General features: G+C 35.3%; 1 protein-coding gene across 1 annotated transcript; it reads left to right on the forward strand.

Annotated features, from left to right (window-relative positions):
• Positions 1 to 16,553: 16,553 nt before the first annotated feature.
• On the forward strand, positions 16,554 to 17,783 carry LOC145682090 (uncharacterized). Its single transcript, XM_081753686.1, has one exon. The coding sequence runs from the start codon at positions 16,554 to 16,556 to the stop codon at positions 17,781 to 17,783; it is 1,230 nt and encodes a 409-aa protein (XP_081609812.1).
• Positions 17,784 to 20,279: the final 2,496 nt, after the last annotated feature.

Here is a 20,279-nt window from a genome sequence, read left to right on the forward strand (position 1 = left end):
ACTGTTTGCGAACAAATGACTCGGTTCAAACTATTCTGCCAGCTTTGTAGCTTTTATATTACAAAATATGTTGTAACTCACGATATTCCGCTCGGTGGCATGTATAACTTTGGGATTCGTCTAATTATAACATATCAAATGCAAACACAATTGTCTCGTTCGGATCTCAGCGGAGCCACTGCGTGACCCTTCCTTGTAAGAACCAAAATATCTGTATCTTGTGCAAAAACAAACAATTTAGTCACAACCCTATTTTTCCAACTACAGAATGGAGCACTATCTTCGTATCTGACTCTGCTAGAATGAGCAAAGCGTAGAAGAAGCTTCTGATCACCATGAAACTAATTTTTTTTCTTCTTCGCCTTTTCTGAGCCATTTATTCTGTCAATTCATGTTTTGTACTAACATGCGAAAGTATTTTCTGCATTGTAACATTTACTATGTTTGTGCTGTAGGTGATTTGTATTGAGTAGGTATAGTTGTGTTACTTCTTTTTTGTCTTGAAGTGTTCTTTATGGAGTTTTCTTGATAAGTGCCCAAAACTAGGTGAACCTCATCGTAGCTCTAGAACTTCGCCTCAATATTCTTCATGAATACTTCTGCCAGATTTTCGCGGTTTTTGATACAAATGCTTTTTCTTATATCAAGTGACTGAAGTTCTTGCATATATATCTTTTGTCAACCGAAATTGCTTCTGAATGGAGTTGATCTTGTTCTAAGACTGAGATATCAATCTTTGATTATTTTACATCTTCGTACACTTTATTTAAAAGGGAACGAATGTTAATAACATCTATTATATTTTCTGAGAAAACAGTTTTTCTTGCAATGTTTAGTAATTCAAAACTATCATACGAAAAAGGATTTCCTATTATTTTGAGCTATATGCATAATTAGTTTAATACAGTATCTTACATGAGAATTGCTTGCTTAGAATCATCGTTTAAGTTCTGGTGTTGTTAGAAGATACCATGCTAACGCTATGGGATTTTGAGTTATGCCTACTAAACCACCTGTATCCTTCAAAACTCTATTTTCTTGTTCAAGTGCTTCATCAGCAGCAAGAGAAAAGAATGAAATGTTAGTTTTCCTTACTTCCCAATTTCAATTTTTAAACCCCGCCCATACTTCTGGGTACGATTGCTTCAATGCATGTATTTTTGTAAGGTAATAAATAAGCCAATACAGTGGAGTAGTTATACAAATCAAAGTCAAAAGGAACCAACGATTGATTTTATATTCTAAAGTGTACTTCCCAGTCGTCTATTCTTATTGACCATATTCACTCTAAAAAAATGTTCAATCACAGTTATGTATTCTTGTTCAAATATAAATGTTGTGTTGTTTTGTTCATATATGCTATGGAATTTCTTCAATTTTTCATATAAATTCCTTCTTCGAACAGTATCTAATAAATCTATTATCCCAGTGCTTACCTTAACTCTTTAAACTACTTGACAATCTCTGGGCATGGATACTTCTTCAAGAATACCTCCAGATAAAAGTCATACAAAACGACAAAGGTACGCCCGTTTGCTTCTTCTGCTCGTCTAACATGTTTTTCGTGATGATTTGCTGCACAATAATCTCACTATACCAGACTTCCAACATTTCTGGAATGCCAAATCCATCTAGTAACAATAGCACGTAACAATGACATGCATATGTGCAACTCGCCAGGTCGTAGAAAAAGAGTCGGCTGATAAACAACGAAAATAATATTTATTTCGCTATCCCTGTCACTACCATTGACCGAGAGTCCATCGTACAAACACATTACACATCAATATCAGGTATCTTTTTCTGTGATTTCCCTTTGTTATAACTCATAATATAACATATTTAATAATTAATTGTTCAGTAATTCGTGGAAATGTTAAATAATTTCTATATATTTAATTTTAGATAAAGTACTTACATAACGTATTCTTGAGAATTTAATTTCCTTTAAAATGTGCTATGGGAAAAGAAAATCGGTTCATAAACAACGGAGATAATTCTTGTTCCTTGAATCGAGTTGTTCGCCATTTTGATGACATCATCATGTCTATATACTATACATCATTGAATGACATCATCCAAATTATAATTATATTATACTTATTCACCACAAGGCTTCTCTAAGTAAAACAAAATCACCCTCTCATCTTATCTTCATGGAAACTGGCACAGGATGACAGAAGTAAAATTTTATTCGTGACCGTCATATAATTAACATATTATATGTCTCCGTTATTTTTGAACCGATTTCCTTCGTTAATAACTAGTTTTAAAGATAAGAAAATTTCCCATTAAAACTGATATATAAGTATTTTATCTAAAATCAATAATTTCGGAGTTATTTTTGTTTATTTCATAAATAATTATTCAATAATTCATTAAATTCTTAGATAACTCCTACACCTTTAGCTTTAGATGAAATATTTACATAACAGTTCTTATAGTAAATTTAATTTCCTTTAAAATGAGCTATGAAAAGAGAAACCTTTATTTGCATTCTTTCTCTTCTCCAAAGACTATCACATCAATCTAAGAAGATTTTCCTTGTGAAATCTAAGAAAGTTGTCAATTTCAGTAGTAGGTTTTGTGTTTCCCAAAGTCTGTAATGCGGGCACAGAACGCTCAAAACTACAGACAGAAACCAGTGTTATTCAATGATTAATTTCATTTTGTTTCAAGTAATTGCAAGCAAATATTCCAGGAGAGTCATTTGGGCAGGATAAGAGGGTGAAACTCACCTTCCCTTGAGTGTGATAAACACATCAATTGTATAGTAAAACACTGATATAAAACGTGATACTCTTATGTCGGCGGAGAAGCCTCCCCGTACGCACAGAACAAAATCTTAAGATGACGCTGGTTTTAGCAACAAACCTATAGAGTTACGGTAGCACATTAGTAGAGCACTTGCATTTGGTTTCAAAAGTGGAAAGTTAGACCCCAAGTCATGTGCGTTCATAGTGGACGACATTGATAATAGACATTCAAATGTTGAGAGAGAGATATTGATGATTTACATATGTAATTTTAGAATTGAAGAAAAGCATGATCGGATAGCATCTATATTATGACGAAATTTGTGATTGTGTGAAACAGAAGAAGGTGGATCAAGGTGTCGAATTAAGGTGGAAAACTCCTTTTAAAGCGTCAAATGATTACTATGGAAGAGAAAGATCTAAAGGTATGTGGAAATAAGAATTTAAAATATCTTGAGCTTCCGAGACGGGTTTCGAACCACAAACCTCTAAGCTATCAAATCATGAGTTTATCCATTCAGCCATGGAGAACATTTTACAACCTTTCATATACTTGTCTTTAGCATGTTGAGGAACTAATAGAATAGAATATTCCAAAGTTGATTCGCTGGTGGCAGTAAAAGTTACTACTGTGTTAATTGAGTTACGTTTGATAGAACCATCTGAAAAGTAGTGCCAAATACTCAGACGTAAATCACCTTTTGAGAAGCAGAAGTGGAAAATGAAAGAAATCGTCGTAAACATGTTAGACCGTTCTTAGTTTTTTAAACAACGTTCCTACAGTGCATTCCAAAAGTTCAATATTGAATTAAATATGGTTGCAGCTAGTTGAAGCTGAAATTATTTTCAAATATATCACTGCTTTTCTTTAACTTGCTATGCTTCAACTTTAATATCGTATCTTATGACCTTAATTTAACTAATTTCCCTACATCATATCATTATGAAGTTTGCACAATAACAACAGTAGTGTGGTAATATAATATTTCATTATTACTTTATATATATTTAGAAATTTTTGACGCAGAAAAAACATACAGTAGACCATGTGTTGCAACATGGACAACTGAAGAAATTGCAAACGAATTTAGTATACGTATAAACCTTCATCTGGAAAGTAAAATGTATGTGAGTAGGGGGAGACGAAACTGAAACCATTCCTAAGAGGAGATGAGATGGCATGTAACAGTAATATAATACGAACGATATTAATGCCGAATTCATAGTTTTCGGGGTCGTAAAGATGAATAGGGACACATCCGATGCTGCTTAAGTTCAAGTTAAGCCTTGGTTGGCATACAGGTTAGAATTAAAGGGTAACAGGCCAAATGAATTGAGAACATCTTATATTTGTGTCGAATACATAGTTTCAAATTCGACTAGTATCACATCGGGAACTATTAGAAATATGACTTCTGGAGAATTGTCGTTACTTCAGGGAGGTTATCCCCTGATCACTATAAAGTAGTCACTGCTTTGTAGGGGTGTAGGCAGGAATTTATTTCAGAGTTCGAAAACTTTTTGAGGGGGTTCAAATTAAACATGAGGACATGCTGTACTAAAATGTTGAACATCATCTCTAAAATTAAGTAAAATTTAGAAAAAAGGTAGTGATGTCGGCGGGGGTTTTGAACTTCCAAGGTCTACATCCTGAGTATGCCTCTGCTGCTCTGAATGTCATAAGCTTCTCTTCAGCAGTACAAGTTATAAAATGTAAATAATAAATGTATAACATAGAATAAAATCTAAAGGGAAAATGTATGTAATTACAACTAAGAAGTGGCTATATAGGCATATTGAAAGTGACTATGTTCGTGACTTTTAATCTCTTGAACTACCCGATCAATCTCGATCAATACAGTCGTGGCCTGGGAGTGTATTCATATTGACGGCAGAACTTAGGGGAATGGGAGGAGGGTAAATAAATGAAAATGAATAAAACTTAATAACTCTTGAACCACCTGACCGATCTCGATCAAACTTTTAACATAGATAAGGTTCGGACCCAGGATGTTTCCATCATTTTTCTTTGACGACACAATGTAGGGGAGGGGAAGGGAAGACATATATGTAAAAACAATATAAATAAAAGTGATTGTCTTTGTGACTTCATCACGCTTAAACAATCGAATTGATCTTAATCAAATTTTCAACAAAGATGAGGTTTGGATCTGGAGTGGTTGACGGTAGATATTATGGTAGGAAGAGGGGAAGGGAGAGATATATAAAAATAAATAAAACTTAATAACTCTTGAACTACCTGACCGATCTCGATCAAATTTTCAACATAGATGACGTTTGAGCCTGGAAAGTTGCTTAAAAATATTTTCACTTTTACGGTAGAACCTATGGGAGGGGGAGGCGAAGGGGATATTAATATATAAAAATAAATAGAACTTAACTCTTGAACCACCCAACCGATCTCGATCAAATTCTCTACATACATGACATTCGGGCCTGGGATAATTTTTATCATGCCGTGCCCCGCAACATGGGGAGGGGAGAGGGATATATAAAAATCACCGAAAATGACCAATTTCAAAGAGCGCTTTAGTAGTAGTAAAAACGGAACATGCCACTATTTTTTCTTAATTTAACTCGGCGAAATCAGGGTGCGTCTTAAGTTCGAGGACGTCTTAAAATCGAGTAATTATCGAGAAATTCTAAATTAAAGATATTATTAACATGTTATTAAAACTACTTTGCTAGCCATAAATATTTTAAATTATGTATCATATTCAATCATTCAGACAACAATAGTGTCCTGCGCAAGCGCAGAACATGTGGGTTTGCTTTATTATTATTATTATTATTATTATTATTATTATTATTATTATTATTATTATTATTATTATTATTATTATTATTATTGAGCGTACAACGAGCAGATGATAATGACACTGGACTCACAGGAAGGAGCGTTGCAGATGTCATGCACAGCAAAATTTATGTCCAACACATTTCGGAACGAGGAGGCGTATTCTGTGCCACGTATCCTTACGCTTTCCACGCATAGCATAGCATAGGCTGGTATTGTGATGCACATAATTGACTGTAGATGAAATAATGGAACCTGAAAATGAAAACTCTGTATATCTAATTTGAAGGTAGGTTTCTAATCGAAACGTATAAACTCTTCCAGGCGACGCGGAAAAGTTTATATTGGGGAAAAGAATATACATCCAGAGGCTGGCGGTACTTCGTGGTGTTAGATGAGTGATCATTGTATTCAAAGTAATGTCTGTGTTGCCGAAGGCTTTGGGAGGCAAACTCTTGTCTGTTTGACCAGACCAGGAATCCAGTAACAAACGTTAACGTCCTTGTATTTCCAGTTTCAATACCTTACGCATCCAGGGTAATACCAGAGCTGTTAACAGTTTACAACTGGCACTGCAGTCAAATTCAATATTGGGCGGTTTGTAGTGTTTCGAAAACTCTTTGCCAAACTTACCACTCGATTCTTGAAAGCAGATGTACACTTTCTTCGGAATGTGTCCTGACACGGACAAGAGCACCTGAATGGTATAAGAGTGAGTAGTAGAAGAAACGGATGTACTGCAACGTCGGTTGACTTCCCCCTAGTCACTCCCTAGCCTATTAGACGTGAGTTCGGACTCGAATCGACTTTGGTCTGTATTGAACACCATATGGGCATCAATTGAATTACTGTGTACATAGTCCATAACCTCTTGTACAGACTCCAATGCTTTGCTTCTTACGGTAGTATCCATAGTAACATTTCGCCTGGAACATTTCGTGATCTTTCGGGATGATATTTTATAGTGGCGTTTGAAGTGGTGAAGAAAATATGTACTTGCTTTAAAATTGGGGATGCCCATCGCTATAGGGGCTTGTTTGGCCCACGACGTTAAATGGCAGTAGTGGATTGCCAGTCTTATGTTATACACCTCCTGAAATTTGGAGTACATATACTGGTGAATTTATGTAGCTTTGTGTTTCTTTGCCCCACTTCCCTCCAAAGCGGTTACTACTCGTTTCACTTTGTCTGATGTTGTCTCTGATGTTTCGGGCATTTGTTGCTATGGATTTTTTCGCAATTTTCACATTGTCATAAACACTCCGCCTAGTTTTCTCCGAGAAGTATTCTTGAATGCTTTTCTGTTTCATTTTTGGGAATGATGGCTCATATGAACCAGCCCTGGATTCCATTTGTACCGGCGAATCCGACATTTCACTTTCTTGCGCTACTCGACATTCCATTGAGACATCCCTATCACGCCACAATATCCTTCCCACATGACAGTGCCTCCTTCGACATGCTGATCCAACAAGTTTAACAACCCCTGTGCAATACGCTTGTCAATGTACTTTGGACCCATCGTATCTTTTATGTATTTCTGTGTAGCCTTCGTCATTAAAATTTGTACTACAGCATTAGGATTACAAGCCATAACACTAATCTCACCACACTTATTACTCCACAAAATTAGTTATTAGCGATCGAAGAGGCCCACGCTCTGCATGACGCTACTTTCAGCAACAGTCACAGCCATGCAACTTCGACGCAAACTATCAGGTATAAGTACTACCACCCATTAACCTCATAGCATCCAGAAGCCAGAAACTTGTTCACCTTGAACGTAGAGTATGTCCTGTACAAATTACTCTACTTCGCAACGAATTATACTACTACTACTACTACTCATAATAATAATAATAATAATAATAATAATAATAATAATAATAATAATAATAATAATAATAATAACAACAATAACCATTTCTGCGCTGTGGTTTCAGCGTGTGCTCCTTTTCTCCGCCGGGTAAAGGGGTAAACGTGTTTGTTTGGAACTTGAGATAACGTATCGTCTTCCATTTGACATCGATTCTCATCAATGACGTACCGGAGATCCCAATCACCACCGACTATTATCATCTTGAGTTTGCAACATTTGTGTTCGTGGGAAAACAAATTCCATTCATATCCCGTATAAGACATGCATGACCAGAGTACGTAACTTTGAGGGGCTATGGGGGACGCATCATTCTACTTCCTGTTCGACGACGTTGCGAATCGTAGGAATAAGCATATTTTCATTTTTCAATATACCCTTCCAGTTGTGTAACTTTCAATGCGATACTCGTCGAGGAGTTGAATAGCTTCCCTTATCAGTACGGTAGAGAAGCTTAAAAATTTGTAGTAATGATTGTTAATGATAACCGTGACCTTTCATTTAATTACTAAAATCTAAGAGGTTTAAGGTCTAAGTTGAGTGGCATATATACGAGTATCGCTTCTAACGATTTTGATATGATATTATTAACCCTTTCACTGTGGAAGGCAACGGAAAAAAATTTCCCTAACCTGCGAATGTCGATTATAGTCGACGTGTTAAAATTTGTCTGTATCTTGGGTTTGTCGATTGTAGTCGCCAAAGGTTTTCTGTGTGATTTCTATTGTTTATCGAAAACAATAGAACATAAACAAAAATGAACGGTACAACTTTGGCGACTACTCTCGACAAAGCCAAGATACGGACAAACAAAGTTTAACACGTCGACTATCGTCGACATTCGCATATTAAGGAAATTTGGTTCTGTCGACAAAAGTCGACTTCCTCTGTGAAAGGGTTAATTGAAACCTGGCTATGTGACGAAATACATAATAGTGAATTTATAGATCATAGGTATAATGTGTAAACAAGAACAGACAAAACAAGAATAAGAGTGGCATTTTGATTGCTGCCCTTAAGGATTTTGTTGTTGAAAATATTCCAATAACTATTGATACAATTGAAATATGTTCATAAAATGGGTAATAGCGCATAAATCATTTTATATAACTGTAGTTTATTTTCCGCTGAAAACAAAAGTTGATAAATGTCAATATTTTTTTCAAAAGTCGAACAAATTAAGGGTATTCAGAACAATAACTTACTAATTTTCAGTGATTTCTATATTCCAGAAATTACCTATTCTAATTCGGATTCTGATTTGTTGTAAGATAGTTTGATTTGTGTTTCGTTAGCCAATTTCTTATCATTAATTAATTTACAATCATTCAATACAGTGAGAAATAGTAATGGAAAACTTTGGATTTAGTTGTTTCTAATATTGAAGGAGGTTTAAATGTATGTTCCTTTATTTTCTTCCTTTTAATATGTTTTCCTTTCTTTTAATGTATTTTTCCTTTATTGCCTGAAGATAATATCATCCCTCATTAACTTCTCAAATTTATATTAAGAGGTCTGAGTTTATTATTAAGCCAAGTCCTATTATTGTATATGATTACAGTAAAGCTGACTTTTCAATTTACACAAATCATTACAGAAATAAAATTGAGTGAAGTAACTAACTCGAATAAAGTTAATAAGGCCGTGGTTCTTTTCTATAAAGTTATTAATGGTGTTATTGATAGATTCGTACCTAGAAAAGATTATTTAAAAACGCACTACCCCTGTTGATTTACATATGACATTATTACTATTCTCAAGCTAAAAATTATTATAGGAAACACAAAACTCAATTGGAGTATAATTGCAGTAAATTTATTTAACTTCGTAGACAGCTAAAAAGTATGTTGAAAACTGCCTACAGAGCGCGAGAGATGGCATGAGCTATGAGAAGCAGGAGGTAGGAAGAACGCTATCCGCTGTGAGGGTGACAGTGGAGAGAGAGGGAAGACTTTTTGCTAGTGTTTCTAACCCATGCAGATACTAATCTCGAACATAATAAAAACAACGGATAGTAACTTCTTAACGTAACTTATATATATTATGATAGGCTTACCTGTAGCTCCAGGTATTTATACAGGCTTAATACCGTCCATACAATCCATCTCATCATCTTCGTCTTCCGTCTCGTCGCCCTTTCTTTCTAGGAGTCACTGTTACTTTCACTGTCCTCGGCCAAGTTCAGTAAAATCATCTACCTGAGGTTCCATTTGCAAATATGCTTGTTCACATCTTCGTACTTTATCACACCTTGCCTTCCACTCTTCCGCTGTTATAATTATAAATTTCTCTTCGGCGAGTTCTATCGCATCATTAATGGAAAAAGTGATATTTCTTGCTGCTACATATTCTTTGACAGCAGCCCAAATCAACTCTATAGAGTTTAGATCAGAATGATACGTGGACAAACGAAGAACTGAATGTGCATATTCAGGAAGGAGATAATCTACTCTAAATGTTCGAAAACGAGCTTTATTGGTTTTGATTAAATTATACAGTTGTGGTTTGTACATATTTTCTCTAAAAATAATATTGTGTCTTACAAACCAATAAAAAAAATCATTACATCCTTACGAGATAATGTCGGTGAAGGATCTAAATAGACATTGTATGATATGGTGCATTGTCTATCAGAAGAACTGAATTACTTGGCAAGTTAGGAATTAGCCGCGACTTCAACCACTTTCTTTCGTAGTTTTCCTAATTCATGTCGTAGTGACAATCGCCAGATTTCGTTCCAAATTTGAACATGACTATTGCGTCTGGAATAAAACGGTTTTCTCCGTCAGCATGCATGATTATTACGCGTTGTCCTTTGGAAATTGGTGTGAGTAAACACGTATTGTTTTGAGTGCAACGAATGCAAGTACCTCTCATCCATGTGAATTATGGAGCGGTTCTGCCTTCTGTAATGATCTATACCTCGCACATAAGCCAATCTCTTTGACCGAAATTCATCTTTTTTTAATAAGTAGTTGTTTATTGTTTTCAGCCTTAATCCATCTAAATCCTAAGGAACTGATTATTTTCCGTAAAGACTAACTGCTTCCATTAAAATTAATTTTTCTCCAAGTACTCACAACAGTGATTTTACAGAAAGTCGTTGACCGTGAACAATATGAAATTCATTCATTGTTCGACGAATAATGCATTTATCAAAATCATCCACTGAGATTTTTGTTTTTCGTTATGTCATTTCTTATTCGGAGTAGAAAAGCTCGTTCCCATGATTTTTTCGGTCACTCAAAATACGTTTTAGTGTACTTACTGAAACACCGGTTGCTTCAGATATCCGCTTTTGCACTTGTTTTACGTTAATTGGAATTCTACTGCCAGCCTCTCTTTTCTTAAAATCATAAACATTAACCAAAATATCTCTGTTTTGGCTGTGAATCACTCGTTCTTGCAAGTTTTCCTCCGTTATCATTATTTCAAAAAAAAAAAAAAAAAAAAAAACAACACAGACTAAAAGAGCACAGAACTATACACAAACAACCATACTTCACTAAACACAAAAACACTGTGTCCAGTTCGGTTTCTTCATGTATATGAAGACGCCCCCATCTGTGTCATAAATAACCACCCCGGAAGGGAAGGGTACAATTAGGACCACTTTGTTTTACCAGCGAAAATAACAAATTTCCCTGTATGAGGGGGAAGGAGTTGACAGGTCTGTAGTCAAGATTTCTGTAAGGCTAGAACACGAGTCGTGTTTCCCAGAATGAATGGATTACAAATGTAGGACGTGTTATACGGTGTAATTTTTACTTACTTTAGCTTACTTTACTATCATCATGTATTTTTTAAAAAAAAAACAAACAATAAACGAGTAAGGAAACCTTTAACGCACCGAGTGCACTTTTACATCTTATTAAATAAATAGACTACTTTACTGTTCAGATTTTTCTAAATGAAGATGAGAAAAGGAAGGGTGCAGATTAATTCAAAGTGTCTTTGTCATCCCTTCCTAGAAATGATTCAAATCGCCAAATTCTACTTCACCGTTGTGGCAGTTAGCAACACTATTAGGATTGTCTGTTCCGTTCAAGTGTGTTGGTTGCAGATTTCAAGGTCATAGCTCATGCTATTCCTCGCGCCTTACAAAGTTATACACTATAAACTGAAGATACTCTAAATAAGAATTCTAAATGTTTTTGGAATTTTATTAAATCCGAGAAAAATAATAATTTTATAAATAAATGTATGTTTTACAATAATCAAAAGTTGAATTCTGACAGGGATATAGTAGACAGTTTTGCTCGTTATTTTCTAAGTGTGTATAGTTCAGAATCTTCTTCTTACGTTATTCTTGATGTAAGTACTATGGAAGTCTTTCAGAATTTAACAATTGATTTCATAACTGAATTTTGAAATTAAAGAATCCATTAAAAAATTAAAGCCATCTAAGGGAAGTGGTCCAGACTCTATTCCTAGCTATGTATTCAGAGGTTGTGATAATATTTCAATTGCTCCTTTGTATTATATTTTTAAATTAATATTGAAAACGTTTCCTAAATTACGGAAAATCAGTATAGTTTGTCCTATTATGAAAAAAGGCAATGGAAACTGAATTGAAAATCATAGGCCAATATCACTTGTATCAACTCCGGCTAAAATATTTGAGCACGTAATTTTTAATAGAATTTTTAATCATTTTAAATCATACATATTCATATATCAACATGAATTTTATCCAGGAAGTTCAACTATGACCAACTTAATTACATTTATCCAATACATCTCAGATTCTATAAATAATAATGACACGGTTGATACAATATATACGGACTTTGCAAAGGCTTTTGGCAGACTAAATCATGATATGTTACTACAGAAATTATCTTCCTTAAGATTATCACATAAATTATTGACATTAGTTGCATCGTATCTTAAATATCACGTACAGTATGTATCATATAATCAATTAAGTTCGTCACACTATAGAATCTTATCAGGTGTACCACAAGAATCAAATCTTGGATCGTTACTTTTTCTGTTGTTTATCAATGATTTGCCTCGAGTTAAAAAATACTTCAAAAGTTTTTTGTATGCAGACGACATGAAACTGTATAAGGAAATAAACAACAATAATGGTGTAACCAAGTTACAAATGGATTTAGATAGCTGTTACAGATAGAATATTGACAACAAAGTGGTTTTAATGTAAATAAAGGTTTGGTAATAAAGTTCTCGAGAAAGGTAACCCAACTTTATTCCCATTACTTGATGAATAATATAATAATACAAAGAGTAAGACATGCAAATTATCTAGGCGTACTTATAAACTCTAAACTATGCTTTAATCAGCATATACATAAAATGATTAATGAGGCATACAAATCTTTAGAATTTTTAATTAGAAATACAAATGAATTTACTAACATAAGAGCTTGTACGGTTTTGTTTAATAGTTTAGTATGTAGCAAATTAGAGTATGCGTGAATAGTATGGACCCCTTGCTATAAATACCATGAAAAGATACAACAGAAGTTGCTGAAAAGATATTTGTATTTTAAAATGTATAAAGTGAATTCCTATGACATGCGAGTTTCTTACAGTACTTTTTTGGACATTTTTAAATATTTGTCATTAACTACAAGGCAGGAAATACCTCAATTGATATTCGTATTTAAATTGGTGAATGATGTTATAGATAATCATGAATGCATAAGTATGTTAAATTATAATACCGCCATACACGAAAAAACCTTGAGGCCTAGAACGCTATTTTATAATGTGAAATCTAGAAATTCTATGCGTATGAACTCTCCCCTAATTCGAATATGTCGGTATTATAATAATGTATCTAAGAAAAGTCCGGAGATTGATCTTTCTCTCTCACACACTTTATATTTGAAATTATTAAAACAAACTTTAGATAAGGGATGTCAGAAGATTATTGAAATATTGTATGTATTGTATGATTTTCATCTATCATATCCTTTATATTTGAAATTGAAGACTTTCGGACAAAAGCCTGTCAAGTCTAAAAAGTGAAAGTGTAAAGGAGATTTTCTTCAAACTTGGCACACATATACAAGACAGAAAATAAATCGAAAAGTATTTTTTGTTTCTTTCGGAAAATAGGTTAAGGAGGGCAAACAGCCCCTTTTCAAAAAACGGTTCCTTTTATTAAAAGGAAGATAGTTAACAAACGAAACTCTACAGATGCAAAGATGACTTCAAAGTAGGTAATACGTGTTTTGTTATTTATGCGAGAAAAGGGTTGCAGGGGGCAGTGAAATAACAAAGGACCCCGCAAATCCTTCCAGAAATTTCATTTCGGTGGAATTACTTGAAACCGTGATGTATTGTAGATATTGTGTTCCTGAGAACAGGTCTCAATGTTCACAACTACAAATCACTCACCGTTTGGCCACTACAGGGTCACCTTTTTTTATAACAGCGTAAGATAATGATATTCTGGATTTCGATAAAATCGATTGAAATAATGATATGATGTAGATATTGTGATTCATCAACCACTGATCGTTTGGTCACTACGAGGCCACTTTTTTGAAAGCAGCCGAACATAGTGATATTCTGGATTTCGATGAAAAGGATTGAAACAGTGATATGTTGTAGATATTGTAATTCTGAGAAAAAGTCTCAATAGACACAACCACCAATCACTGATCGTACCCTGTATTTCGATGGAATTGCTTACAACCGTGATGTGTTGAGATATTGTGATCCTGAGAAAAAGTCTCAATTTGCACAACCATCCTCACTGAGCGTTTGGTCACTAAATCGCCACGTTTTAAAAAGAGCTGAAGGTAACAGTGTTCTAAATTTCGTTGGAATTGCTGGAAACCATGATATGTTGTAGATATTGTAATCCTGAAAAAGAGTCTGAATGCACACAACCACAAATCACTAAACGTTCAGTCACTACAGCACTAGTTTCTTGAAAGCATCCTAGTATAACGATGCTCTGAATTTCGGTGAGAATGAGTAAAACTGTGATATGGTGTACATTTTCTAATCGTGAGAGAAAGTCTTAATGGACACAACCATCAATTATTGACCGTTTGGAAACTACAGGTACAGAGTTTTGAAACCAGCCTAGTATAGCGATATATTTTTTATTTCGGTGTAAATGAATGAAACTGTGATATGTTGTTGATGTCGTGATCCTGAGAAAAATTGTCTAGAGCCTTCCAGAGGTTTCCTTTGTTAAGCAAGATGAACATTGGAATGTTGTCTATTCTTAAATGATGTTGGCATCTACTCTCCCCCATCTCTTCTCCGAGATGTGAGATAGGAATTTTCAGGGTTTCATACAATTCCACCAATATCCCAGAATATCGTTAAATTCAGTTGTTTTAAAAATGTGTCCCCGTAGTTGCCAAATGGTCATTGATTGATGGTTGTGCAAATTGAGACTTTTTCTCAGGATCACAATATCTACCACATATCACGGTAGAAATCCAGAATACCATTACCTTCTGCTATTTTCAAAAAAGTGGACTTTTAGTGGCCAAACGGTTAGTAATTGGTGATTGTACCTATTGATATTCTTTCTCAGAATCACAATTTCTAGAACATATCATATTTCTGTTTCAGTCCTTTTCATCGAAATCCAGAATATCACCATGTTCGGCTGCTTTAAAAAAGTGGCCTCGTAGTGACCAAACGATCAGTGATTGGTGATTATGCCCATCAGGACTTTTTCTCAGAATCAACATATCTACAACATATCACTATTTCAATCATTTTTACCGAAATCCAGAATATCGTTATCTTACGCTGTTATAAAAAAGTAACCCTGTAGTGGCCAAACGGTGAGTGGTTTGTGGTTGTGAACATTGAGACTTTTTCTCAGTAACACAATATCTACAACACATCACGGTTTCAAGTAATTCCACCGAAATGAAATTTCTGTAAGGATTGTGCGGGGTCCTTTGTTATTACATTGCCCCCTGCAACCCTTTTCTCGCATAAATAAAAACACGTATTTCCTACTTTGAAGTCATCTTTGCATTTGTAGAGTTTCGTTTCTTAAAAGTGGCCCTTTCAATAAAGGGGACCGTTTTTGAAAAGGGGCTGTTTGCCTTCCTTAACCTATTTTCCAAAAGAAACAAAAAATATATGTCAATTTATTTTCTGTTTAGCATATATGTGCCAAGTTTGAAGAAAATCGGATGACAAGAAATCTTTGTGAAGCTATCTCCTTTACACTTTCACTTTTTAGGTTTAAGGGTTTTTGCCCCAAAGTCCTCAATTGTTCAGACAAACATCAGACAAGAAATTTCAAATGATTGTTGGAACATTGTATATATGAGGCGTTGGATGGCAAGGTAGCGTAAGTCAGTTTTGAGATGTTTAGACTTTTATTAGAATTGATATAGAAAAAGCGGACAAAATCGGTTCTTTGTGGTGCGATCGTTTGGCCTATGGTCCGGTCTTTTAACTCTGAGATACGAAGCCTTGCCATCCAACAGGTTATGGTTTCAAGTTCAAGGGAATGATTTAATCACATTAAAAAAAAGACTTACGCCACTTTGCTATTCAACGCCTATTGTTCTTCTTTTCTATTAAGTTACAGATGTAACATTGTTTTTGTTTTGCTTTACACTATTGTCAATCTAATGTAGAGCTCGACACAGAAGTCTCTGCCGTGATACAAATCCTTCACACCCCGCCCTTCTTACATGCATTTCTTCGCTCCCTTCTTTCTAGCACCTGCTATGTTGCCACAACAGTCAGTTAAATTCTTGACACCGAGGAGGAAAGATAATTTAAAAGTCCTATGCGAATTTATGTTCCATATCGTTCTATTTCCTTTTCGCTGAAGTAAGTTTGGCAACTGCGCATGACACCTTTCATTATGACGCATATTGTTCTTTCCATGCTGAACTATAATTCGCTGAATAAAGTATAGTGTCGCCAACGGCAGACAAAAGCAGCAAAAATATACCTTTCAGAAGCAGGAGTATTCTGCAAGATTTCTTTCTAGAAAAATCATTGTTTAAAAAAATATTAGCATACGACAATAGAGATTAGTGGTGTTGAAGTATTTTTTTTTTTAGTGTTCATAGTTTTGTAGATAGCCTATTCCTAGTTTCTAAGTTTTACGCTTGTGAAAACGTTTATTTGCACAATGTCTCCAGGGTTGTCTAAATTGGAAACAAAGACTTCACATAGCCAAGCAGGGGAAATTGTGAGTAATGTTCATTCATTTCTGAAGATGGAAGCTAGTGAAGGTGTTAATATTCCAATTAAACATTTTGGTAAAAGAGCGGCAGCTGCAACCGGGGTCCCGGAACGAACAATTCGAGCAATTGTGAAGGAAAGAGAAGTTCTTGAGTCGTCAGAAGGGCCCTCCACATCATTCTCTACTCCTGGAAAGAGAAGACCAAAACCAGCACCTAAATCTTCAGTGGACAATTTCGATGAATGTGTCATCCGTAGGTGTGTGTATGACTATGCTATGCGTGAAAAGCAACTGCCAACACTTAGCAAATTGCACACGACATTACAAGAAGAATTAAATTTTGCGGGTAGTAAAGAGAGTTCGAGACGCTTACTGCATAAGCTGGGTTTTGAGTGGAGGAAGACACCAAATAATAGAACCATTTTAACCGAAAAGCAAGAGATTCGTGCTCAAAGAACGCGGTTCTTGAGACAAATAAGACATTTTAGGCGGGAAGGACGACTAATCATATATGTAGATGAAACATACTTACATAGTTCCCATACTCCAGAATATGGTTGGTCAGACGATTCTGGCAAATGTTTTCGGGTGCCTATATCCAAGGAACGACGTCTTGTGATAGTTCACGCCGGAGGTAAGGATGGGTTTGTTCCTAATGCTTTACTAATGTTTAAATCTAATTCAAAATCAAGGGACTACTACGATGACATGAACAGCGATAATTTCATGAAATGGCTTCGAGAAAAACTAATTCCTAATCTTTCACCCAGATCTGTTATTGTTTTAGACAATGCCTCGTATCACAACGCACAATTAAATCCTGCCCCCACTCAAGATTCTTTAAAAGAAGATATACAGAGATGGCTTCAAGAAAAGGGGTTACCTTTCACGCCCGACATGACACGACCTGAGCTGTACGAATTAATCAAATTACACAAATCTAAACTTGTAACCTACAAAGTTGACTCCTTGCTAAATGAATACGGACATTGTGTATTAAGACTTCCACCATATCACTCTGAATTAAATCCAATAGGAAAAATATGGGCACTAGTGAAGAACTGGGTGGCATGTCACAACACAACCTTTAATTTCGATGCGGTCATGCAGCTCGCACAATGCAAATATGAGAGTGTCACAAGCGAAGAATGGGGTTCAAGGTGTCGTCTTGTGTGAAGAGATCGAGAATGAGTTTATGGAGCGCAAGGGTCTGATAGATGAATATGAAGATAATGCTGCATCGGCACCTTTCGTAATTTACGTGGACACTGAATGAACTGACACAGCCTCGGATATTGAGGACTTCCCAGGAGACCCTGAATCAACTGGCACGCCCTCGGAGATTGGAGAGGACTTGCCAGGAATAGAAGAATTAGACTAATTAATGCGTGAAGTGTGCCATCAGTCTTAGCCTTAATATGTTTGTAGCCATTGGAATAAGGTAAGCTCTCTCTTTATTAATAGGCTGTACATGTTATTCATTTGCGTTAGTGTAATTTTTTTGTACAATGCTTGGTAGTTATTCTTTTGGATATTTAGATTGCAACACTGTGCTGTACAACGATCGCGGCAGAAACTAGTGTGTTGGACTCTATATCCTTCTTTATTAATTTTACTTTACTCCTTTACTTTACAATTTTTATTTACTCCTCTTTTTCATTTTTCTTTCATCTTTTAGTTTATTTTTATTTTCATTGTTTTACATGTATGTAAGTATTTCTAAGTAATTTAGATTTCCTAACCCTATTGTAATTGAGACAGTAGTCCTGTTATAGGTGACAAATAAATAAAAAAATAAACATCCCCTAAAGTGCGAACATAACGCAATATGATATTTTTAGCCAGGCCACAACCAGGAACGCAAAATGGGAATTTCCTTGAAACTCCTGCAGTGAATAAATGAATTAGAAGTAGGGCATATCTACGTGTTTTCTAATATCGGCCAACGTGGATGATGATGGGGTAAACACTCCCCTAAAGTGCGAACATAGAGCAATACGACACATTTTAGAAAGACCATAACTAGCAACGCACAATAGAAATTTGCTTAAAACTTCTGGAGTGAATAAAGGAATCGAAAGTAGGACGTATGTATTTCTTTTATATCGACCAACGTGGGGGATGAAGGGGGTAAACACCCCCTATAGTGCGAACATATGACAATATGAGACATTTTAGCAAGGCCATATCTAGCAACGCACTATAGGAATTTGCTTGAAATTCCTGCAGTAAATAAAGGAGTCAAAAGTAAGACATAGCTATACGTGTATTTTATATCGTTCAACGTGGGGAATGAAGGGGTAAACACGTCGAAACTGCGAACATATTGTCATATGACACCTTTTAGCAAGGCCATAAGTAGCAACGGACAATGCGGATTTGGTTGGAACTCCTGCAGTGATTCAAAAGTAAAACGTACATTTTCTTTATATCGGCCAACTTGGGGGATGAAGGTGATAAACACCCCGAAACTGCGAACATTGGGCAATATGATATCATGTAGGAAGGCCATAATGAGGAATGCACTCTGTTGATTCGCTAGACGCTTTCAAAATTCCTAGAAGAAAAAAACAAAAGGAAAAGCATTGTAATAGTAGTCGATACTTCTAGCAAGTAGAGAATCAATTACGAATATTGTGTCATCATCGGTATGCAATGTGAAAAGAGCTATGAATTCCTGTTACTATGGAGAGATTTAAGCAAAACAATAGATGGATCTCTTGTAAATATTGGCCAAGGTGAAAGATAAGATTTAAATTCACTGTTACAATTTCAATTCTTGTTTGTACCTGCTTTATAAAGCAATATCTTGAGTGTTTAAAGCATGGTTTCATCGCACAATACTGGAAATTAGATGATAATTACGAAGAATTTATAACATAATTGGCCAATGGACTTAATTCGTTTTATCTTTGATAAGCGTGAAAAAGGAGACTGTTATCTCGTAAAAAGACAATCACGACAGAGTAAAGCGTCTATCAAATCAATATGTTTGGGATTATTTGTGTATTTAACAGTGTGTGTGCCTTTAGTTGGCTAGAGTGTTCTAGTTGCTCAACGCTTTTCTATTGTTTTTTGAACAGTGTGAGTGTGGAGTTAAGAACATGCAGTTTTTAGTGGACCATATATGATGGTCGAAGATCATACACTATAGTTTGAACAATTAGGCATCGTTGTTACAAGCAGTTAGAACTAAAAAGACCTTGCATATGTTTATTCTCGTGTGTTATTTTTGTGTGCAAACTGAAGTTGTAATCATTTAAATAGAGTGAAGTTATATTTGGTTGCATTTATGTGGAATACGAATCAAGCCTTACAGTCCACTACTCAGAAGATTTTAGTGAAATTACAAATATATACATTCAAACTGTACAATTGGTCCTCCGGGCCGGTAGAGTGCAAAGATTTTTAAAAAAATGTTCTGTGCTGTTGTGAAGAGAAATGTGTTTGTTTCGGCCTATATGTGGCGCTATCACGTACGTTGAACAATAATCGTGTTGTTGTGTAGGCGGACAGCTGTTGTATTCAGGATCAGGCTTCTGGAGTATATTTCATAGGTAAAAAAAAGACAAATACTTCATCTGCAGGTCAGTAGTTTTTTATTCTTCATATTTCTGCGTAGCATTTAATAATGAATGAAACACACCAGCGTCTTTTAAGGCAAAGATCTGC

This window comes from Thermobia domestica, chromosome 3 (genome assembly GCF_964235325.1).
Source record: "Thermobia domestica chromosome 3, izTheDome1.hap1.1, whole genome shotgun sequence".
Taxonomy (NCBI): domain Eukaryota; kingdom Metazoa; phylum Arthropoda; class Insecta; order Zygentoma; family Lepismatidae; genus Thermobia; species Thermobia domestica.

Bases quoted from the DNA above. Each gene is read 5' to 3' on its own strand.
- LOC145682090 (XM_081753686.1), top strand. From the start codon at position 16,554: ATGTCTCCAGGGTTGTCTAAATTGGAAACAAAGACTTCACATAGCCAA.